This window comes from Seriola dumerili, unplaced genomic scaffold, assembly GCF_002260705.1.
Source record: "Seriola dumerili isolate Sdu_G_001 unplaced genomic scaffold, Sdu_1.0 BDQW01000050.1, whole genome shotgun sequence".
In the NCBI taxonomy this organism is placed as follows: domain Eukaryota; kingdom Metazoa; phylum Chordata; class Actinopteri; order Carangiformes; family Carangidae; genus Seriola; species Seriola dumerili.
In genome coordinates, this window is record NW_019174305.1 from 3,859,071 (window position 1) to 3,884,394 (window position 25,324).

The 25,324-nt window shown below is 41.8% G+C and overlaps 1 protein-coding gene across 1 annotated transcript in view; it reads left to right on the top strand.

Moving 5' to 3' along the window:
* LOC111217917 (SH3 and PX domain-containing protein 2A-like) overlaps window positions 1–22,689 on the top strand; it is a 116,335-nt gene extending 93,646 nt beyond the window's left edge. The window contains exons 10-17 of the mRNA XM_022739948.1: window positions 5,201–5,284; window positions 15,160–15,277; window positions 17,349–17,752; window positions 17,883–17,897; window positions 18,120–18,169; window positions 18,673–18,792; window positions 19,286–20,985; window positions 21,037–22,689. Coding sequence (XP_022595669.1) covers window positions 5,201–5,284; window positions 15,160–15,277; window positions 17,349–17,752; window positions 17,883–17,897; window positions 18,120–18,169; window positions 18,673–18,792; window positions 19,286–20,985; window positions 21,037–21,304 — 2,759 coding nt within the window. The 3' untranslated portion in view covers window positions 21,305–22,689. The remainder of the gene's footprint in view (window positions 1–5,200; window positions 5,285–15,159; window positions 15,278–17,348; window positions 17,753–17,882; window positions 17,898–18,119; window positions 18,170–18,672; window positions 18,793–19,285; window positions 20,986–21,036) is intronic.
* Window positions 22,690–25,324: the final 2,635 nt, after the last annotated feature.

The following is a 25,324-nucleotide window of genomic DNA, read 5'->3' on the forward strand; positions in this document are numbered from 1 at the left end:
GTCTTGTGTGATACTTGAATATGCAGTAGCTGTTGAGCTCAGGCCCTCCTGCATAAATTCACTCGAGTGCCTTGGTTCACAGTGAAGCAAGACAGTGAGGAAACCAAATGTAATTTGGAGCGTGTCCCTTTTAACATAGCTGCCAGATCCAGCCCGGCTTCAAGGATGATTCCAGTTTATTACCGTGGTTTTAGATAAAATGTCTTAACCCTCGACTGCATTTGTGTGTTACCCCATTAGATGTCTTTTTATTTGCTTTGCCGCTGCTGTGTTCCAAAAATCTCAGCAATTAAAAGAGCACTCCACTGATGTAGCATGTGCTGAACTCACAATAGACGTTTTCAAAAGAAGAAGAAAAAAAAAAAAAAAAAGGATTAAAAATTGACACAGCAGAGTGAGACACATTGTCTTTTGATTTCCACACATTCTCTGGCGCCCACAACTCGACTGCCAGCAGTTTGCTTGGAGATTCAGGTGTTGTTATGCCAGTAGCGGCTTATGTCTCCTTAGCCGCTACTGTCATAGCACAACACACGCTCTGCAGGACCGGGCTACAGAGGTCTCACCACCCCCATATTTTTTTCTCTTTCAAACTTGGAGTCTTTAGCCCCAACTGAGGCTGACTCAAGTGACATCACTTATGTAAAAATGACATCACTTGTGTCTAAGATTATCTGCCACTGCCGTTTGTAAAATTGGCATGTAACTGTCGCCATTGAAAATATGGCTTGCTGTTATTGGATAACCTGTTTTATCACAGACAAAAACAGTAGGAAATTGACCACAAACTAATTTCTAAAAAAAAAAAACAAGTTGCTGCTTAAAAAATTGCACTATTTGTAAATGACCTTTAATTTGGTGAGTACATTGTATCAAGACTGAAAGAGACAGTGGCAACAATGGCCAAAGCTTTTAAATAATAAAACTTTGTTGTAATACAATTGTCCTTTAAAGGTATTTGATCTTCTATAGCACAGCACGCCAAATCACATCTGAGTAAAAACAATAAAGAAATGAAAAAGCACAAATGTAATCCCCATTAAAAACATACAAATATCCAATCCCACAAGCATCAATGCTCCATATCCATCAAGATGTTATTTCACTGTCTCTGTTAACAGGCACTGCCGACATCTATTAAGTGTGTGAATGTGTGAGTGTTTAAAAAAAAATCTGAGAATGAATGACACAGAAAATAACAGTAACAGCAACAACTCTGCAGAAGCATCTTCATTCTAGCTGTGTGTGTGTGTGTGTGTGTGTGTGTGTGTGTGTGTGTGTGTGTGCGTGCGTGCGTGTCGTGTGTGTGTGTGTGTGTGTTGTTTTACTCCACTCATGGGGTCTGAACAGCAGGAGCCCATAATACTTGTGGGGCCTATGGTGCTTTGTAGGGACCAAAATGCTGCGGACCCACAGGTTGAAATGGCTGTTTGAGGGTTCTGACTTGGTTTTAGGTTTTCATTCTTGACTGACGGTTAAGGTTAGGGTAAGGGGCTAGGGAATGCATTATGTCAATGATGAGTCCTCACAAGTAAGGGGAGTGTGTGTGTGTGTGGGTGGGTGTGTGTGTGTGTTTCAAATGTGCACAGTTCAATGAAGCATGGTGGCTAGCACTCTTAATGTGAGACAAGAAAATGTTTCTTGATAATCCAGCGGCACCTAACATGCATAATAAACCTTGTGTTTCTTACACAGACTAGCTGCAACCTGAGATACAACTGTTGCACGTAGATCGATATTCACTGTACCACAGAAGTTTACAAGTATTTCTAAGCATGGATGTGTGCATACTTTTATTTATCTCTTATTGGATTCCTTTGGTCTAAATGCAGAGAGGAGCTGATGGAACAGTTGAAGAAAATGCTTCACTCCAGCAGACAGACTAAACATTCGAGAGAGAAAAGGTCACAAACAAAACAAGCTCCTCTGCAAGAGTTTGCAGCGCTCCCGGGGGAGCTGAAAGGATTTTCTGTTGGTGCCAAAATATTGCAAACCCATTGGCTGCGTCTGGTACCATTTCACCATGGTGCTGCGACTGGTCTTCGAGGTTCCTAATACGTGACTGGAAATGTGTTTGTGAGTGTGTGTGCAAGTAAATTCTGTTTACTGGCGTTCAGATTAAGATTGTGAGCGACAAAAAAAAAAAAAAAAAAAAAAATAGAAACCACCCGCTAATAAGCCATTATTGAGAAAACATGGCCTGGTTTCCACGCAGCCTTCTCGAATAACGAGTCAGCCAGATTGACATTTATATGTCTTTCTGTGTTTTATGAATCTAATAATGTTGTGTTTGTTGTTGTGTCTGCGCTAACCTCTCCAGTCCCTGGAAGTGCAGAGACTTCCAAATCAATCTCTGGTTCCATCTGGGAGTGACTCTAGGATGCGGCCACGTCACGCCAGCCCTGCCTCCTCTGCTGTAGCTCGACAACCACCAAACGCTGGAGAGAGAGAGAGACGTAGAGACGAGCAGAGAGCGAAGAACACAACACACCGAGAGATGAACATATTAATTGCTTGCTAACACACAGACACACACAGACACATGTAGACATGCTTGTACTTCTGTCTTTGTGAGGACCCTTGTTCACATAATGCAAAACTAAATGCCCCTAACTCTAACCCTCAATCTGACTCTAGTCCTAACCCTAAAACCACGTCTTGAACCTCAAACAGCCCTTTGAAGATGTGAGGATCAGATAAAGTGTCCTCACTCCATAAGTCTTTAAATCGAAAAGTACAATACACAAACACACACACACACACACATGGACACACAGACACGCACACACAGCATTTCCCCTCCACCCCCCATCCCCATCCTCTGTCCCATTAGGCCTGGTGTCTTTGTGTTTGCACACATCGTCACTTCTTATTTCTGATCTCCCCCTTCTCGCTTCCTGTCGTCTCTTACATCTCATTATCTCGGCGTGGTCTGTAACCTAATTCCACTGACAGCTCGGCTCGCTGGAGAGGAACCGACAGGCGCTGCCTGGCCCCGCTGAAATTACCTCGAAATAACATTTCCCTTCGTGCCTTCCCTTTAGCTGATATTTCAATTAGGAGGTCAACAGGAGCAGGGTGGCGCTTAGTGGGATGGACGGAAGCAGAGAGGAATCAAAAGGGAGCGGAAATGACAAGGAGCAGAAGCACACAAAGGGAGCGGGCGGATGTCGAGCAGAAGGAAAAGATGGAGAGATAAGACAGTGAAGAGAGGACAGAAGATGGAGAAACTGACAGGAGGAATTAGATTACCACAGTTGATAGATAGATGGGAGACAAGTTGTTGTTTCTGTCCATCCTTTCCCTCATTAATGTGTTTTCTCTTCATCTGGCCTCGGGGAACGCACTATAGGAAAATGAGATATCATGCTATCACTGCTAATGTAGTATACAAGGTTTGAACTAATAAGGAGTGAAAGAGGTTGAGAGTTCAGCACACAACAGCTACAGACTATAATACAGTAGACTCCCATTGAGATACTGCATGTAGACCTCATCAATTAACTGCTTATATCAGTACGATCAGCTGATCTGAGCTCTTCTGTGCAGAATATAGTAATGTTGCCAAAATCTTCTTATCGAGTCACTGACAGCCTACCTTATTCTTTCTGTTTACAGGTATTGACACTCATTAAAAAAAAATCTTGAAATAAGTTGATTTCTTTTACAAATAGGTTGAAATATTCTCACTGGAATGGCAGATTTATTTTAAGAATATAAAGTTTTTGGACTCAATTCTAGACTGAAATTAGATAAGTTAGATAAGATGCAAGTTTGTAGTGTATATACATATAAATGGATCCTTACGTAACGTTATGCTTAATCTCGAAATGTTTTCCTTATTTCTAGATTTGTGTCATGGATTCAAGAAACCACAACAAATGCAGTGTGTTTGCTCCTTCTCTCTCTTTTATATCTTTGTAAACTGAACTTTTGGTCATTTAGAGATGCCACTGTGGACTCTGGGAAATTGTAAAAGGCATTTTACCCCTTTTTAAACATTTCATAGTCCAAACAAATTATAGTTTTATTGGGAAAAAATTCCTTTGACTGAGCTTAGGTTTGTGGTTGGACAGCACACAGTGAAACTTCTCTCTTTGCCACTTTGTGTGACTTGGAAGGAGAACGCTGTGTGTTTATGACAGTCCTACTGAAGCTGTCCGTTTACCTTCCTGTCAGAGTGAAACCTAACACTGCACCAAGATGCCCACTAGTTGGCTGTGATGATGTGTGGGGATAGAAATATGGAAAAACTTGCTGACGACCTCTGTCAGCTGAAGGCAGCTGTGATTTTTGTTTTTGTCTCACATTCATGTGTGTGTGTGTGTGTGTGCGTGTGCGTGTGTGTGTGTGTGGGGGGGGTGTTAAGTATGTAAACGGTAAATGTATTAACGGCTCTCTGCTCCTTAAAAGTCAACATGAGATTTATGTAGATGGGATTTATTGCAGGTGCTCTGCAGGTTTACCTTTTTAAATTGGTAACTCAAAGTACATTCTGTTGTCCCTGCTCAAATGTAAAAAAAAAAAAAAAAGAAAGAAAAGAAGACCCTCAAAATAGAACAAGACAAGGTCAAGCCCTAGTATTTGGCTGGACCACTTCCCAATAAAGCTGCTGTTCTCATTTACATGTTTTTCTGTTGCTGTTGTCAGACAACGGAACAAGTATGAAATAGTGACTGAAATTTAACCACCATATGTTAACCAGCAGTTATTTCCAAGCCACTTCCAAGCTGCTGCTAGTCTATAACCGCAACGTTGCCTGACAAAACCACCAGCTACACTGTGATTTTGGCTCTATTTACTTACCAACCATGTACTTTACCAACAGTGTAACTTCATCACTCAGTCAGTCAGCGACATTCACGTTTATAGGGCTGGCCCCACTGTTGCGGTTCAGCCAATAAAATGTCAGTTTTTGGACCTTGCAAACAAATTTAAAACAGTGTTGTTTTCATTAAACAGTAACTAACTGGGTACACTTACAAAGCCTTTTATCACCGCACAACTTGATCTACTGGCTTCATACTTGACTTACAGAAGCTGTTTATTTGTCCCTTGGAAACCTTTTCTCTGCTACTGACAACAGCTTTTTTTTTTTTTTTTTTGCCTTTGTTCACTTTGCTAATTTATGCTTCTCACACTAACTCCATGATTGTTTGTTTTTTGTTTTCTCCTTTGGTTTGCTCCTCATCCTCATCAGTTACTAAGAGACGCAAGGCCCATCTGAAGAGGCTGGACCGCCGCTGGACCCTCGGGGGTATAGTCAACCGTCAGCAGAGCAGAGGTGAACATAGAGACAACAGGCACACAAACACACAGTCGCACACACACACAGAATACATAGTTAGGGTAAATGTACACATAACTCACATGAGTGAGTCTGTTTGTTCTATTTCCATGAACCCAACAGCACAGAGTACAGTCAGAGACTTTGGTGTTTTGGTGGGCAGCCATGCCTGACACATCTCCACAGCACTTGGTAATGGGGTGTGATCAGAAAGAATACATGATCATACATTAAAGGTTGCCGTGTCAGAGGACGTGACGGTCATGGCCAATCACATTCAATACTTTCATCCCCTTTGAACAGAGGACTCTTCATGACGCACTGACAGTTTGGGAAACCTGTGGAGAGTTTTCCTCACAGGAAACTTTTTGTCTGAGTTTCAAATATGAATACAGCAGCTCAAATATACTGACAGGAGCGGATGACGTCTCTTTTAAGTTGAATTCACTTTTGAACGTTCTCTGGACGTGTTGAAAATCTCGTGATCATGTGTTCCCTACATAGTGTGCCATTTTATTTGACATACAATGATCTATCACCTTCAGTCGTTAAAGGCCACATTAGTGTCATATGTACAGTGAGAGTAGAATTAAAATGCAGTCTAGTTTATGGTGTATTTCTTTATTTCTGAAATTATTTTGAGGTTTAATTCAGTCTATATTATATAAATAAATTTGGATTTTGAAATAACAGTTTTGCTTTTGGAAACATGTGTTCATATATTCTAAACATAAATTAGGTGTTACTTTGGGTTTTTATTAATTAGGCATGAGATGGATGTTGATTTGTAGTAGATTCATTCCTTATATCGACAAGTTTGATGTACACACGAGCAAAGAGGTTTCCGTGGTAACTTTGCAGCAGTCTGGTACTGAGCCCTGTACTACGGAGCAGGACTTGGTGTTAGCGAGATAACTTCAGGTTTAACTCTGGGTTTTCAGTCCTACGACGAGGATTAGCTTCTTACTGAGGTAAATCACCATGGGTTATATTGAGCTCATAACCAGCTCTGGAGCAAGTTAACCTCAGAGGATCAAAACCTGTCAACAGCCAAACTATTGACCAATCAGATCCCTGGAAAACTGAGTCATCATTCCTACAGGATCCTGACTGGGACAAAAGAGTTTACAATAAAATGACAAATAATAACAAACAATAGATATTTTTAGAGATCAGACGAATCATTTTGCTGTTTGAGTCTTTCCATGTGTCCGCTCTGGTTTTAAAACAGAACTTCAAAGAAACAGGGGGAGAGTTAATCACACTAAATAATTACATAATAACTATTATAGCTTTATTTTAATTGAACAAAGATCCTTTAATCCTGACAGGATTCCTGACAGCGTTAATACTTCTACACTCTTATTTCATCACTGCAGCGCAGAATAACATGAGGAGATAATCGGAAATAAAAACTAAACCCTTTGATGTGCATTTATTAGAAAAAATGATACAGTACTTTCCATGATTATAAATGAATATTTCAGTTTCACCACATCAGTCATCAACTACTTTTCTTCTCTCCTCTTTGCTTTGGCAGCAGAAACAGTCTGACATTGTTTTAACAGTCTTTTCTGCACCACATGTTCATAATAGATTGTTCACCATCAGACAAAAAAGCAAAAATACTCACTCTAAAAAACTTCATAATAATGTCTGTACTTATTTACAGTATATCCTCAGTCTGACCTTAATAACTGGAAATGATTTCTAGTGTTTCTTTTCTATTCTAGTTTATTTACATTTCATCTTGTTGAATATCACTTTTGGATGTGGGTGTAACCGAGCTCACCTGCAGGTATCAGCGTTTCCTCTCATATCACATTAAGTACTTTATTCATGGGTCTGACGATGTTGTTTATACTGAACAACTCTACTCCAGGAAAACCCAGAGTTCTCTGAGCCAGTTGATAACCAGCTTCGTGGTACAGGTCATCAAGGACGGCCCATGTTACGCTCAATGAAAAGATATACTGGATATGTTGAACTTGCTTCATAGTCCAGGCGTCTGGTTGCACAAAATTCAACCAGCAGATCTGCTGTGCATAATTGTGGCTTGACAATCCACAACTTCACTCTCCCATTAGAGACTGTGGATGCAAGAGATGCACACTGCCTTCAGATGGCTGTAAAGACCGTAATAGAAAATAATAGAGGCAGCTGTTTTGACATGTGCTGTTTGGCGGCGGTGTATTTTGATTATTTTGATTGTATTTTGATTATAAAGCGGGTCTAGCTTCTAATACTGTGAAAGTATCAAAGCGCTCAGTCCTCAGAGAAATGCACACAGCCTGTATTCAGAAACTGAGCCTTAAAACCAGTCGTCAGGACTTCTGTAATTTTGTGATGTCACAACAAAGCAATCACCGCTCTCAGCCATGTCCCAAGCCCCGCCCACCTGGACCCATCATTCAACTTTGCACGATTTGGTCTCTTAGAGTGTTTACCCGAAATCTGCTGTATTTTAATTGGATCTCTCAGAAAACAGTTAATGTTGGTGAGCCAATCAGAAGAGAGGCTCAGAGCCTCCTCTCTTCTGATTGGCTCACCGACCTGTTGTTACTAGAGCTCCAGAGAGAAGCCTGAGAGAGGAGATGTAACACTACATTGAGATGGTTTTTGGTTCTTAAAACCACAAATATATCTTCTTATGGATCAACACTTCAAATAAAACACCAGAGAAGAGGAAAATATGGGACATTCAAGTGATCGAATGTGGATAATAATTGTCTTTGAAGAAATCATTGAAATGAAAAGAGAGACAATAATGTCAGTGTCTAAAACTCATTCGCCCACACATACCATTCACTCCTTCCCCATAGTCTGTAACAAAAAAACATACAGTGCCAAGCCCCTCCTGTGGCCCCACTCTCCTCTACTTTCACGTATTTTGCAGCCACATGGTAAACAATCTCATTTATATAGTCAGCCAACAACAGCTGGCCCTGACTATCTACCAGGAGCAGCATATTGGGTGGCCATGAGTCAGCTCTGACAGTAAAATCTCAAATCTCACTCCATCAAACTTGGAGGCTCTTCAGCTCACACTGAGCAACAAAATAATTGGACTGCATTAAATAGATTTGGATAATTAAGGCTATTCGGCTCCCACAGCACAAATGCAACAACCTTGACGGCCACTGAGCCCCGTGAACATAAATGATTGCATAACAGTGTTGCTGCTTAATTAAAGCAAGCTCCCTTAGGTTAAAAATGCCGTTAATGACTTTTGCATTTTGCCTTCAGTTCTTTAGAAAATAAGAGAAGCACGAAAATGTTCTTTCATGCTTTTAATTTTTGTATTTGCTTAGTTACTTGTGGTTTTGTTGAGTCACTATTGATTTAATGCTGAGTGAGAGACGTGAGTCTATGTCTGCAAAAACAGTCACTTCTCTCGGGGGGCAAGTCGGCGCTTTCTAATCCAGATTTCTCTCAGACTGTCTGTTAGGCACCTGTCTGGGTCCAGGATTAGTCAGGGCTTTGAACAGACACCTTGTAGTTATACTTTGTTTATAGAAGCTTTTCCTGGACCTGTGCAACCTCTAAATGCTCCAACAACAATTTTGGTTTCTCATTATCATAATATAGCCTGACTGTGGCCCGGCTCGTGTTATCGCCTCCTTCCAGGTGCTGGCCGTTCGGGCAGCAGAGCATAGATTAGAGATTAATCAGAGGAGATGGAGCAGGGTAAACTCACCTGGAATGGTATGTGCTTCTACTCCAGAGAGCATATAGTGACTCGTTCAGTACAGGACAGAAATACATTGTTAGAAAAACAACTTGGGCCCCTGCACCCTTTAAAAACTCTGCCATAAAATAAATATTCTTACAGACTCAACAGCTCGGGCAGTTGATGAAGGGTTAGTTACTCATTGACTTCCCCCACACAGTTGATTTAGGGATTCAAACCAGCAACATTTTACTCACAGGTTCAAATGACTAAGGCTTACCATTTACAGTATGCCGTCATTCATGGACTGGAATCAAAGCATATGAAGCATACAGTATATCAGGTCAGGGGAACAGTGTTAGCCAGGTCTCCTGGAGTGTTACCTAAGCAGACATGTCTCCCAGCACAGTGAGACTTGGCCCAGAGGAGCCGGTGGAAAGTGTGAAAGTGGGGCAGCAGCCCAATCTGCTGACTGTATTTAATCACACGGACCTCAACCTCTATAGAGCGTAGATGAGTCACCCGACTGGCTGTCACCAGCAGAGAATGAGGGCATGAAACACTTTTGGAGGCCATGTTGGACACCCTAGATTTTACATTCCTAGAGTAGAGGCTCATATGTTTGTGTTGCTTTATTTAAACATGCCTAACTTTTTTGATTTGTATACTGTGATGGCTCCTTGATTTTAAGCCACATTTCTTTACACATGAACTTACGCTTTCACTTGATTAATTGTATTTTAGATCAATTCTGACACACCATTTCACGATCAAATAAAACCTATGCAAATATTTCAATCACAAATGACGTGGAAGATTCAAGCAGAATAAGAAGGAAACTGTAAGGACTACAACAACAACCACAGACAAAAAATAAACAACAGATAAGGATGAGGACAAGGGGGAAAGAGCCAACGTGACTGTGATGCGTAGAGTTTACAGCACTGCTGATGCTTGTGACTATTGCTGATACTATTTCCATGTGTTGAATTGAAATTTTAATGATTTATCACTATCAGGCCTTTTTACTCTCACAATTCTGAATGTCACACCACATGACATAGTGTCGCACCATAGGATGAACCATACCACACCACAATTTGTCAATGCAAAAAGTGTGTCTGTATAGCACCTTGGTATCTGACACAGGACCAGTGAAGTGTTAAAAAGGACAAAACGCAGGTTAAACCTAGGTTTAGGTTATCAAACGCAAGAAGAAATTGTCAGCTCAGGATCATATGAAGTGACAAGTGACAAGCAAAGCCACTGAGCAGAACCTGTCACACAGTGTGAAGTAGTGTCACACCATATGAGCTTTCATGCACTTAGCACAACACTGGCCCTTGTGTTTATACACTAGCATCCTAACTAACAGCATAACATTGCATACCCACTGCAACATGGCAACATACAGTAGATTTAAAAGTAATAATGTAATTTACCTCTGGCACATTAATGTAAAATGCCTCACACTGAGAGAAGGAACTGTAGTGGGAACGCCAAAAAGATTCAATTTATTGAAAAAATGACAAGAGACAGCTCATCTTGTAACCCTGCCATGTCTTTTCTGAGATGTTTTCTGTACTTCCTGATTGAACAAGGATCCCTCCTCCCCAAGGGTCTCAAGACAATAGCCCGTTTAAATATCACAATATAGTATCACACCAAATCTTTTTTTGAGCAGAGCTGACACATGAAGCTGAAAATATTATGTCTGGACTCTGAAAAGCGCAGACTCACGATTAGACATCTGTTATTATTCTGTACTGTTATTAAGGAGGGCTGCATTTTTTTTTTCTTTGTGAATAATGCTCGGGACAGTCATATGAGCTTTTTCATGTTTGGTTGAAAATTGAACTGCACGAATGTTCATTATATTCACATAAAGCAGCAATAGTTTTCTGATAAATTGACGATATGAAATTAGGTTTTGTGGATCTTTTGTTTATCAGTTCATGTTGTTGCCTTTTCACCCTCCATTAAGTGTAATTGTTCTTTTTGTACCCTTTTGTACAGTTGTGGTTACAGACTCTCTCTCCAAGTCCCCACACTTTTATCTGAGTCTTATTCATTTGCCCAAAAATAGAGACAAAACACACTATAGACAAATTTAAAGATTAATTTGACTGATAGCATTTTTATTTATTTATTGTATAGAGATCACACTAATATCAATATCGTGAATTCTTTTGGCCATAATTAGCGTGAAGTGAAGATCTGATACTGTGACAGCCCTGGTATAGGCAGTATTCTTTTGACAGCCTGAGAAGCATGTCCACTTCATAGGCAAGGCAAGGCAAATTTATTTGTATAGCACATTATCATACACAGAAGTCATTCAATGTGCTTAACAGAAATAAACGTAGCATAGAAATAGAAGTGGAAAGCACACAATAAGAAAACAGTATGAATCTCTGTTTTTATAAAAAAAAAACAAAAAAAAAACACAGATTATAGAATAGAAAATATCTCATCAAAGTGCAAGATTAAAATCTTGATGAAGGCAGAGGAGAATAGAGCAGTTTTTAGCTTCTTATTAAAGCCAGTTACAGTTTGGGCAGATTTGATCTCCTCTGGGAGCTGGTTCCAGCCGTGGGCAGCATAATGGCTGAAAGTTTAGTTTTAACTCTATGGGCAGCACTAACTGACCAGCCCCTGCAGGTCTTAGAGACCGATTGGGCTCAGAGAGTGATTGACTTGGTGTGTGAGGTGAGCAAGAAACATCTGGGTTGGACCTCCCTTTTTTTAATTCATCATGGAACTACTTCTGTCATTTTTCATTTGTACAACCAAGTGAAACGCCACATGTGCGGCAATGTTTGCCAGTATCCACATTTTTACCCCTCTCTATGATGCCTTTAGATATGCCCTGTCATCAAGTGTGACCATTCAGAGCAGATACAAACACTTACACACCTTTAGACGTGTTTAAACAACACTTTGTACAAAGTAGTTCTAAGCATACCTTACCGTTACAGCTCACTATGAACTGACTTGATATGGGTTTCATGCTTTATAACCTCAAAGCTGTGTCATGGAGATGCACCCTGTGTCAAAATCAAAGGCCTTGTGCTCGTATGTTGAATATTACCACACACACACCACTCTTGGGGCCAGGTTGTATCTCAGCTGTTCAAATTACACAGATAGAGGGAGGATGAGGGAAGTTAATGGGAGGCCAGCAGCTTATTTTTGCCCCACGGCTCATTACCGAGTTGAACCCACTTTCTTGCCAAGTAACAATGTCTCCTCTGTTATCATTTCTTGCATGCATATTTGAATGTCACTGCTTACCTTCTAGGCATTTGCAGGACATGGCCAAATTACAATGTTCACAGTTAATCACTATGCCTGTTAGCATGACTTAGAAATTGCTAACGTCCTCACAGGTAACCAGAATTGCAAAATACAATACAACACACACTGCACACTCACAGTTTGATGCACTTCCCACTTTCAGCACATGTTTTTCATTGAAAGTCATGTGATCAGAAATCAGAGGCAGCTGTACTGTAAATGAAATACAGCCCTTGGTATCCAGATTTGTTCACCAATGGCATTTGTGTCTCAGCCGGTCCAAAAACATGGAGATTGATCAGATCAACAACTGCAGTTATTTGTATTTGTGTAGAGGGCACTGCTGTGTGACATATTCAGTAGGGCCAACTTGGTTTTAGCTTGGTTAGGGATTTTGAGATGCCGCTGGGTACCTCTGTGATTTATTGGTTTAAGGACACATATCGATAAAGCCACACGTAAGGTTAGAGAGGACAGAAGAGTTTCCCATGGCAGGGAGTTTTACTGGCTACGTTGCAAACAAGCTTAAGAGCTCCGGGACGAGAAAGCTCTTTTTCCACCATCGAAAATAGTCTCACCACCAAAACTGCAGCTGCTGCTGCTGACTGGAGTCGTGTCAAACTTCTTGTCTGTGGATTTTTCCAACTTTTCATTCACCACCACTCTTTGCTTTGTGTCCGTATTACTGTCTGTTGCACACTTACTGTACGCTGTTGGCCTGACTTTGCCTTAACTTGGTTCAGCTGTGCTTCCTCCAGTATGTGCAGGTAGTGGCTTGTGCCTGTGGTGAATTGCTTGGTGCACCAGAGTGCCAGAAAGTTAAGACAAGCACTGGTCTGATTCAGTGTATGTTGTTCTTGAAAGTTCCAGCAATGTTAAGAAAATAATAATTACTTGCAGCTATTTGACCGACACCGAATTTCAGTCTTTCCACCTTTCTCCTCTCCTTATCCTGCACACTGTCTTTGCTTTGTGAACAGAGGCGCCACTGTCCCTGCCTGATAATGCATTGCTGAGCAGGCAGTAAGAAATGGGTGAGTGAGGTTTTACAGCTCCGCACAGACACTTTGAGATACAGCTTGATTTAGTAGCACTGGCAAAGGACAAAAACGCAGATCACTTAGGACTTATGTTCTCGGAGGATGCAATTTGCTAATGGAAGAAAGCCGCCGTATTCTATGCATCCTGTTTGCTGACAGATTTCTTCGCCTTTTAGGTGCCGCTTCATGAAGACGACAAGGACATGATCCCAATATCTAGACAATAAAACAAGGGCACATTTGGAGCTCAAATTAAATTACTCAACTTTTCCTCTTGCTGCTCTGACACAAAGCCAGGTCAGGGTGTCTCGACCTCTCTGGAAGTGGAGATTGGCTACTGACAACAGTGTGACCTCATCGTGTTCTCGGCAGGGGTGGTGTCTCGGGCTCCGAGGTTCAATAGGAACCATCCCTCCCCTCCCACCCTGCTGAGGGCATGTGTGCTTTCACGGAGCGCTATCATTTACAGCAGGTCCCTAATCTGATTTATAGAGTCCCGCTGACTGCACACTCAACTCACTGTTCTGTCCCCGCAGTGTGACGCTGGCGCCGACACACACAGACAGAGATGGACCCTGAGGCACGTGTACAGCCCACGAAAGACTCGCTCGCACAGATGTGATTAATGGATGTGGTTAATTTAATCTTTCTTTTTTTTTTCATTCGGCTCCGCGGGGAATTTAAAGCAACAACATGATAATGTACAACAAGCGCACACAGTTAGGTAGATGTTCCAGATTCCTTTGTAAGCCATCCTATTTGTTATTCCCTGTCCATCTGCAAGTACTCACCCCAACCTCAACACACACACACACACACACACACACACACACACACACTTCAACACACAACATGCTTAGCGAGCCCAGGTTCAATGCCAGACATCCCACTCTGCTCCACATTACTGACCTCAGCTGCTCTGAGATGACGGGCAGAAGGGGAACTTCAATCCCCGCCGTCTGGACATACCCCACCTATTGAAAGCATGCATCCACATGAATAAACACATGCACGCATACCTCTGAGATATCATTCCTGCCTTTCACATTGCCTTTAACAATCTTATTCCCCTCAGCCATCTAAGGTCACATTCTCTCTTCTCTAACTCAGGTCCCATTTATTCTATATATCTTTAAATCTCATCCTATAACAGTTTCTTCCTCCCTTCTGTCACATTTTCTGCCACAAAAGTCATGTAGATGATTTTTCCTCTACTGCACACCAAACCAATTCATTATCCAATGAAATAAGCCAATGTACTGTCCACTGATCATCTCCTCCGCTGCTGGAAAGCCTGGGTCTGATCCAATGACCAATCTTTCGTCCCCTTCTCTGCTGTCTTCTTTTGCCTTGGTGTCTGTTAATCCCCTAACCTCCTGCTCCCGACTAAGCCCATTGTAGGATTTCCTTTCCCTACAGGGTCTTGGAAGCCTAGCAGAGCGTGAGAGAGGAGTGGCGGTCAGATAGGGATCTGAGAGGGGAGATCTCGGTCCAAATATCTTATCTCCTCGAGGGAGGCCCTGATGTAGGCCTGCTGTTAGAAGAGGAATCTCCCTCTGGAGAGACAAATGCTGCATCAGGGTCCAAACAGCTTGAATGAGGCCTTGCATGGATAAAAAAAACAAGCAGCGAAGGGGGAGAGGTTGAGAAGGAGCTGTTTGATATTATTGTGTAGGACAAGGAGGAGGGGGTTGTGTTTGTGTTGGTATGGAAATAGTATTTTAAGTAGGTCACACTTCCATGAGGCTTTCTGGGACAATACAAACTATGCAACGGGTTAACCTAACAATCTGAGACTATTTGATGACAAATTTTCACTCACTTTGTCTTCTTCTTCTCCTTCCTTTACCCCTCTTGATCTCCAGAAGAGAAATATGTGACGATACAGCCGTACACCAGTCAGGGGAAGGATGAAGTCAGCTTCGAGAAAGGGGTCACCGTGGAGGTCATCCAAAAGAACCTGGAGGGCTGGTGGTACATCAGGTGAGTAGACGCCGATGAATAAACAGGTGCATTAGGTGACAGAAACCACCATGAGCATCAACCCCCGAGTCCACATGGCCACTGAATGAGAAAAAATGGAATCCGTCTAATTTCATCCAATTTCAAAGTGAGCGAGTCCTCAGAGAGCGCTGACATTGTTCGTAGGAGTCATTGCTTAGTGCTGTGATTAAGCCAGCGGTTTCCTGCAGCTCTCATTTGCTTAATAGTATTGAGAAGAAACCATTAACATATGGCGCGCTCCACAGATCAGCTGCCTGGCACTACTGATGTGTATGTGTGCGACTCTATGTGTGTTTGCACATGTGTGTGTTGTTTACCCAGCCAGTGTGTATTTCCTGTCAGTTGTTTGTTTCCTTGTATCCCTGGGAGCATAAGAGTGGAGCTCCACTGCACAGCTGATTGCTATCACATGCTGCCTCGTGGCATCTCACATACACACGCAAATACACATTAAGAGCGTGCACTCTTATGTATTTGAGTACATACATACATACATACATACATAGACAAGAGTACTTCGGAGTTCCTGTTAGAGGTGTTATGCCGGTGTGATAATTGAGGTATGCTGCCAATATTTATACACAAAGAGCTTGTTCACTCTCCAGCCCCTTTACTGCAATGTACAACCAATCATTTCGGAGCATGTTGCCCAACAAGAACTAATCCTCCAGATGTACTTCTGAGTCATGCTGCTTTCAATGGACTTTTTTTGTTAAGTGAAGTCCAAGCATGGGGCATTTTTAGTTATGGGGACTCCTTGTGGTCGCAGTTGGAGCCCTGGAGTTATCACATCTCTTTTGAACAGAAAATGGATCACCTAGAGGCAAATGACTCAGAGTTGCATTTGGAACATTACTTATTGTTTCACAAAGCACTCTAAAATGACTCATTTAGCATAACAATGAATGTTGAAATGTGGGGAGGCAGTGTCTCTTTGCATATATTATGCAGTGTGTTTACTTGCCTCTGGCTACCTCTACTTCACTAGAATTTGAATAGCAGTTTTTTTTTCCAAACACGGGATCTTACTGGGTTTATTTTATTATAGACTTTCATGCAAAAGAATGAACACATTTTTGGTTGTCTGTTTGTTTGAGATATAGATTATGGTTCCACCAAATTCAGGGGTGTACTCTTAAAGGGGTATTCCAGATTCCACTTGAGGGACTCACAAAAGACAGATTAAAAATCAGAATGGTGAAAGTCATGCAACAAAGGGCAAGATATCCTGATTTCTAGCATTTGACTACATTTCCCTTAACGCAACCTATAGCATCATTTGGTTTGATTTGGTTTTAAAATGCCCATGCCAGCTTTCAAACTACATGCATCCAGATTATAATTTCGGTTTTCTAAAACTCAAACCTAAAATAACCCCAATGGCGTATTCAGGAGGCACAAACTGACTATATCCTCATCCACTGGTCAAAAAACCCCCTAAGACTCGCTAACATCTGGCTTTTGTCAGCAATGGAAAAGGGTACAATCAGCATACACAACTGGGTCAAATCTGGTTTGGGCTCCGGCTCCGGCTCTGATCAGCAGTGATGTAAACACAACACCCGAGTGAACATGCTAATTTCCACCCCTTTCCATGCTGTGACGTCTTTCAGAGCACACACACACTTTAAACACACCTGTCCAGGACAGTGCTGTTAAACCAGAAGCACTGTAGCTTCACTGTGCTCGGGGATGGAAGAGTGAGCTGCAGCTCTGAAATAAGTTTTAAAAACACACAATCACAGACCAAAATGTTTGACACAGAGGCTCCAACACTGACAGTAGCACCAACCCAGGGATGAGACCCTACAGATCCATTTTACCAGTCTGGACAGCAGCTAGCTGCTCACGCTTCCTCCATCGTTTGTGTGTGCGCTCTGGAACTGAACGTGATGACACTGCTCTCTGCGCTTGTGTGTTTGTGTGTGTGTGTGTGTGTGTGTCCTCTCAGGCCAACTCGTCAGGCAGTGTAAAAGCGGATTTAAATAGTATAAACAGGGAAGAATTCAGCAAATTACAATATTAATCCTTCCTCCTTTATGCCTTCCAGATATTTAGGAAAAGAGGGCTGGGCCCCTGCCTCATACTTGAAAAAGGTGAAAGAGGATTTTTCCCCCCGCAAGAAGACCCTGACAGGCCCTGTGGAGATCATCGGCAACATCATGGAAATCAGCAACCTACTGCAAAAGAAGTCAGTCAGCGAGAAGGACATTCAGACAGACGGAGAGGGTAGCACCACACCGGAGCGCCACATCTCTAAGAGCGAGATCAGCCTGCCCATGCCCTACAGCTCTGAAATCAACGCTGAGACAGGCAGGAGGCTGAGCGCAGGACGTGACACCAACAGCCCATGTCTAGGAATAGCAGCAAGTGCTGCACTAAATGAGAATAAAGGAAGAGGCGAGCCCGGGTCCCCAGCTGTTGCTAGAGTGGCACCACATAGAGTGGAAATTGGTGAGTATTTGTGGTGTGTTAGGAGACAATGGAGCTTTTCGTACGGCTGAATAAAGCAGTAAATGCACTGTAGCTAAGGGGATGAGGATTTTTATGAGGCATTAAGAGTTGTTATTTCCCATTTGTGTAGGCTTCGATGCTGTAGGTAAGCTACATTGCTGGTGTATCTAATGGTTGTGGTGGTGGTGATGTAATAACATAAACTTGTCACACTAACCCGTGATGCCATTTAACATGGGATTTCAAAACGTTTGGTGTGTGGATTTCCTTTTCACTCACATAATAAGAATGTACGACTTGTTTGCGTTTCCGAGCATAGTCTTTAAAGGATGAGTACATTGCATAACGATTTCATTTTGTTTATCAGGGTCTCCAAATCTGAGACAAAAACCTCCCCCAAGGAGAGACACCAACTTGGTAAGACATTTAATAAGCTACTTCTTCCTAAAAATACCCATGAGGGCATTCTTTAATATTATTTTATTTTCAACAGAAACCTCTAAGCATCACAGAAGTACCCATGATCATTGTGCATTAACAAGCACTGGTTCTAGATGGAAAAGTTTTTCAAAGCAAGTATAAATACAGTAAATAACAACAAAATAAAAAAGAAAGTTTAATAATTAGCTCCCAGGTTACTGCAACAGTTAGTATAGCAACCATTAAAGGACAAAACAACACGGTTACAAGTACAAATTCAGCTTGTCTTTGATCATCTGATTCTCATACTGTTCATACTTATATATTCAACACAATATGTTATTATTATCATGTGCAGTCATAACTCATATCTTGAAATAATTGATTGTCATCCTTATTGTGTATGTGTCTTTGTATCTTTAGTTAGACTGATTCTAAAGATACAATATAATGATGTCTAAATATGATGTCAGCTGTTCATACCCCCCCTTTCTGTACAGGGATTCCAGTTACCTAAGCCACCAGAGCCCCCTGCTGTGGAAGCAGAGTATTACACTATAGCAGATTTCCAGTCCTCAATCTCTGATGGCATCAGTTTCCGTGGAGGACAAAAGGCTGATGTAAGAGGCCAGATCTACATTGTTGTCAGTGAGATGAGACAGTCAGGCCTCATTGAATATGTATGTCTACTGAGTGCTCCCCTGATAGACAGGAAAGCTGAGGCAATAGAGATACGACCTTGAGATTTGTGTTTGAACATGATGATGTAGACAGTATTCACTCTGCAGAGACTCAGGTGAAGATAACAACATAGATTTCTTCATTGTATTTTTTTGTCAAGTTATGTTGAGCTGTCACTTCTAGACAATGTGTTATCCCTTGCCATTCATTCATTCTTGTGAAAGAAGTCTTTAATGTAATATAATAGTCAGTGTTCATTTTGTGATATAGTGCTGTAAGCCAGGTTTCCAGTTCATTCAGCTTCATCTAATTATCTAACCCATAATGGTAACCCCTTGCACTTGTCCTGGTCCTAACCCTAACCCATTTCACTGTTTAGTGAGTTTTTCAAGAAAATATTCTTTAAAAAGCTTTATTTCCCTTGTTGTGCAGGTGATAGAAAAGAACCCTGGAGGCTGGTGGTACGTGCAGATTGGAGAGATGGAGGGATGGGCCCCCTGCTCCTACATCGACAAACGCAAGAAACCCAACCTCAGCCGTCGAACCAGCACCCTGACCCGGCCCAAAGTCCCACCGCCAGCTCCGCCTGTCAAAAAACAAGACTCTGAGGAGGCTCCCCCTCCCTCTAACTCTGCCTCCAAAGCCTCAGAGCCACCTAAAAGGCCTGTGTACGAGGAACCTGAATATGATATTCCTGCAATCGGATGCGAAGGTGAGTCTGACACAGATTCTTTGAAGGATGACCGCTCCCTTGATGTGAAGATCAGCAGCGTGGTCAGCGACAAGTACCGCAGTTCCCCTCCTTCCTGCAAGGCCTCCCCTCCTGTCTGTAAGGCGTCTCCTGTGTTCACTCATAGAAGAGCCTCCTTCAGGTCTGTAGAGGAGGTTGCTAAAGAAGAGTGTATTTATGAGAACGATGGCTTCAGGCCGAGCAGTGGCGTTGAAGGAACCTCAGCGAAAGGTTCCAGTGAGCCCAACTCCCCAAAGAGTTACCACTCCTCCACAGTCCCACGAAAACCCTCTGGATCCTCACCTTTAGCCGGAAGGCCCATGAAGACCATGACACCGGAGATGAATCGTAGAAGTCAAACCCTGGGCAGACACATAGATATCAGCCTCAGGTCCCAGGACAACAGTCCCCTCTCTTCATCAGATGAATTGAGCAGAGGGCCCAAGAAAGGCACTGCCTTCACCCGGGATGTGGAGCAGAGAATAGGTCAAAGCCCATCCACCAGGCCCAAGCCTTCTGTCAGACCTAAACCACTCCTGACTAAATCAGAGCCCCAGAGTCCTGAGAGAATGGACATCAGTTCTTTGAGACGGCAGCTGAGGCCTACAAGTCAGTTTCGACATAGCATCAAAGCTTCTCGTGGGGACGACTCTGAAACAGCTTCTGTAATCTCTTCAGAGGACTCAATGTGTTCACGCAGCACCTCAGATCTCTCCTCTGTTTACTCTAAAGGTAGCCGTGGTGACTCAGATGTGGAAGGACCCAGTCTCTACCGCTCCCTGGATGCCTACAAGAAGGTCCAGGACTCTGAGCTCAGCTTCCCAGCCGGAGTGGAAGTCGAGGTTCTGGAGAAGCAGGGGAGTGGATGGTGGTACATCCGTTGGGGCTCAGAGGAGGGCTGGGCTCCTTCGTACTACCTGGAACCTGTCAGACAAGTGGGTGATGCTGGTGGGTTAGACTCAGATGGACATGGGAGTGGCGGGAGTAAGTCCAACAGCCTTGAGAAAAACGAGCAGCATGTTTTGGCCCTCAATAATATCAACATTCAGGGTCTGACTCAGCAGCATCAAGGTCTGAGAAGGAACACCCCACCGATTCCTTCTAAGCCCCCCGGTGGCTTTTCAAAGCCATCCGGGATGGTTAACGGAGGCGTACGGATGAGGAATGGAGTACGCCAAGTGGCAGTGAGGCCTCAGTCTGTATTTGTGACCACAACACAACCGGCAAAGGATTCGCACTACATGACAGGGTCTCTAAGGCGAAATGACTCACTTGGTAGGAGTGATCACTACGGTTCTGGTTCTGCCACTCTTGGTGTCCGCCGAAATGCCTCCTTCAGCACCGTGCGGCCACATGTAGTTGTCGAAAGTCAGACAAGGCCTGCCGAACGCTCCAGCCTTGGGTCCTCAGGGAGCGCATTCAGCACAAGCAACGTCCAGGACACCCTTAGCAGGGTTAACCAACGCAATGGCATCCCGGTGTCCACAGTCCGGCCCAAGCCCATAGAGAAGAGCCAACTGATCCACAGCAACCTTGGCAGGGATGTGTACGTGTCCATCGCTGACTATCGCGGTGATGAGGAGACTATGGGTTTCACCGAAGGCACCTGTTTGGAGGTGTTGGAGAGAAACCCAAATGGATGGTGGTACTGCCAGGTGCAGGACAGCCTGCTTCCCCGCAAGGGCTGGGTCCCCTCCAACTACCTAGAACGGAAAAAGTAGAGCCAACCCCATGTCCTTCCCACACCCTTCATCCCGCCTCCTTCTTTTGATGTCTCCAAGGATGTGGGTGGCATCACTCCTCAAGAATGTTAACCGCAATCTCCTGTAAGCAATATGCCCTTGAAAATGTACATTTATGAAAAGACTGTGTGTAAAAAGAAAGATGTTTTAATCTGATGAGGAAGGACACTTTTAGTGCTGGTTTACTAAAATGTATACGAAGAGGAGTGTAAAGATTTTAGATATTTTGGCTGGATGAGAGACAAAAATATGGGATTGGTCACCCTTGAGTGAGGAAATTTGAGGAGGTGTGTCTTTGAGATATAAATTGGTGTGAATGGGAGTGATAACCTCTTAAAGAGGTTTGCATCATGTAATACAGAAGTTGAGCAGGGTAATGGCTATGCTTATTCCTGCCCATCACTTACTATGATGGCCAATAAGTGCCTTTTGTATTTGATCACCTAAATGGAGGTCCTAAATGGTGGATGGCAAAACATTAAATCAACCAAATCTCTTAAGAGTGCCATAGGCCTATGAACACCACCAAGAATATTTCCATGACCAATTAAGAGCTACACTACAGAGTGCAAACAGAGTGCAACGTTTCAGTCTAGAGTGCTCTAATTGGTCCAATACACAGATTAAAGAAAGAAAAAAACAGAGATTTAAGGAACTCAATTCACCAGAGAATTTATTCATTTTAAGCCACAAGTCATCAAGCAAACTAAACACTAAGTCTCATTATCAGTATTTTTACTTAGTTTCATTGTTGTTGTTCATGTTATAATGTCTTGTGTTGATTCAAATCTTCCTTAGAGAATTATTTCTGCTTTCTTGTGACATCTGTTTTCCACCAACAGCCTAGAAATGGAAGTGTCAAAGCTCCTGCCTCATGTCGTGTACTATCTGACACCGGCAGTGGGTGCTCCAGTCTGATAGATTGGCATAGTTTTCTCATAGATCTTCAGCCCACAAAAATATGTTAATATTCATGTTTTTAATCCCAGATATTACTATCTGGGACAACAAATGTATAAAAAAAAAAACCTGTGAAACTTGAAAATAACAGTATAACAGTTTCCTGCAAAGTCAAAGGAACAACTTGTAATCTCCAGAACAAAACCACCTCATATCTGGGTAGCTAATACCCTCAAAAGATGAAAACAATTAGTTTACAATGATTTAGGTTTACTGTAGAGTTTTTAGCTCCAGGAACAATTGATTTTGTATATATTTTGTTTTGTATTCATATAATAATACCGCTGTTGTGGAGTTGTATTAAATAAATACTGGAAATGCGGTGAAATAATTGAATCCCAGGGACATATTTGCATAGCATTTGGCCCAAAATGTGATCAAACCAAAGAGAAATATCATTTCATTGGCTGTTTCTTTTTTACTTTACTATTTATTTATGGTACAGATAATTTAGTGTATTCATCAAATTGCAAAAAATCATGGTAAAACATGGTTTCTGAACTGTAAAATCAGTATTGATCAGTATTCCTATCAGTATTGATCCACTGAAACAAGTAAATTGTAATACTAGATATTGCTGTGCAGTATTGGTTTTGACATTAAATTGACAAAATCGTTTATTATCTTGTTTCAAAGTTAAGGTATTTTTTCACATCCAATAAATTTGTTGGGTTTCATATCACTTAATATAATATCATATAAATAAAACTGCAAACTCCAACTAAATCAAGTATATCAAGTTAGAAATAATTCTCCCCCAATGCAGGAGTTAAGTCTGAGAATTTGAAAACTTTAAAAACTTTAAAAATTCAAATGGCTGATGTTCAAGACTGCTGAAATACATTTTCTAACGAACAGTGTAAGCTGTCATCATTAGGCTGAACACTAACTTTTGATTATGTTTCTGCTGGACAGTATCATATTATTAAACAAAGTGCAGTACCTGCTAGATCGCAGTTATCTATTTTAGCAAAATCATATTTTTTTTTTGTTTGTTAATCTGTTAGTTTGTGATCACACGGTGACAATAATGAGGAATGAAGTGGTTCTGTTTTGTGAATTAGTGCACTTTAAAATTGTTTTTATGGTGCATTAATGTAAAGATGCAGTAAATCCTCAGCATATTATTTATTGAATACGTTTTTGTAATTATTTAATGTTGCTATTCTTTTTTTTCCTCACTTCAAATGAGAGGCTGAGACTCTTGAGATGAGTTCTCTGCATGACAGTGAACATTCAAAAGTCTCTTTGAGTAGAATTGGAGAAATAGCGGCCTCTTGTGGGAGGTCAAAGGTACTACAACGTGATTTTTATCCCATCCACAAAGCTTATTTATAGGCCATCCTACCTCAGTGCAATAAGAAATGCACTGCCGGTCAGTGAGTCTCCCCAAAAACTGTACAGAAATTACATTTTTCTCTTTTTTTTATCTCAGTGCAGCTAAAAAATATTTTTGTAGCACGTGCTTTGTATCAGGCAATAATTTATTTTTTTGAAGTTCCCTTTTTTTTCTCTATGCTGTGTGCTGCAACTTTCGCAAATCATGGGCACTTCCTTCATCTTTATTGTGCTTTACATAATGCCTGATTTTAAGTGTATTTATTATGAACAGTTTTCTATCTTATCACAGTTTGACAATCACCTTATCACCCCTTCAAAATATTACTGTATAGTTTTATACAGATTATTTTTGTTAAAAAAAATTGGACATCAGTCTCACTAATAATATGTAAAATTCAGACTCAGCAGTCAAGAAAAATTAGAAAATATCATCATTTAGTCGAGATTGTGAGGTATTTGCATTCATTTTAATATATGAAAATTAACGACCTATAAATATTAAAATAACGAATTAGGCCGTTGATATTTGCTGTGAGGCAAACAGCCCCCTCCTCATCTAGACGAAGGCATTATGTAAATGTGTTGAATCACTTTTAACATTTTGCTCCAGCACATATTATTATTGCATATCGCTTTGTTTGATTGAGCTGAATTTACTTGCAAGGGAATCGTTCTGTGTTGAACATATATTTAGCTGTGTAGCATCTATCTTTATTCTCGCTTGTACTTTTGTTTCTTATTTCCTCTGTCTGCCCCATTTTGTCAAATTCTGAAATGTACCTGCGAGGAAATGTGCAATAGATAAAAAAAAAAAATGCATCATGTTTCAACAAGAGGAAAAATATCACAGGTTTGGGAAAACATGAACAATGCCATTACATCTGTTGGGAGTAGATATTCCCTGTCAAACTGCCAGTCATGAGCTTTTACCATCTTTTAAAGTCAAATTTAAGTCTGTCCAAAAGAGCAGATGTGTAAAGCTCTAAAAGCATCAGAAAACTCATTGGACCAAAACGTCGTTATGTGACACCTCATTATCTCCTGACGTGATAGACTTTTATAATAACTAACATGAGAATCTCTGCTCCTCCTGCCTCGGAGCAGCAGTGGACAGCGACTTGTGAATGGCATGGCAGAAACCTACTGACCCATTCTGTATTGACATTACAGCCATCTGGGGTCTTCTCCACAGATAGAGAGTCGTGGGCCCATCATCAGAGGCCTCAGCGGCCCTGCTCTGAGCTGTCACGTTCGTGCCTGAATGGAATTTTGATAGTTTCTTGTTTTTGTGTCATAGTTTTCCTCTTCATTTTTTTTGTTTTGTTTTTCCCTCCGGAGTGTGCCCACTCTCTACCTACGTGGATGCCTCTCTTGACATTTACCCCACCCTTGTCAAACCAAGTCAGACTTTTCCTCACCAATCACCGCGCAAAGGTGACATTTGGAACCGACGAGAGAGTCTCAGTGGTAAACAAGAGACCGGGGAGATGAACACTCCTTCAGGCCATTTCAGTTCAATCCATCAACTTCCAGGATGTACGCCAAAAATAGAAAAACCTTTATTTTTCTCTTTGCTGAGCCCCTGCAGGCCTTATCGATGTGCTACAGATGAATACGTCATTGTGCTAAAGAGTTCCTGTGTGTACAGGCCAATAGTTCCCTGTCTTGTCATGGGGCTTGTATCCATAGATCCTTTGG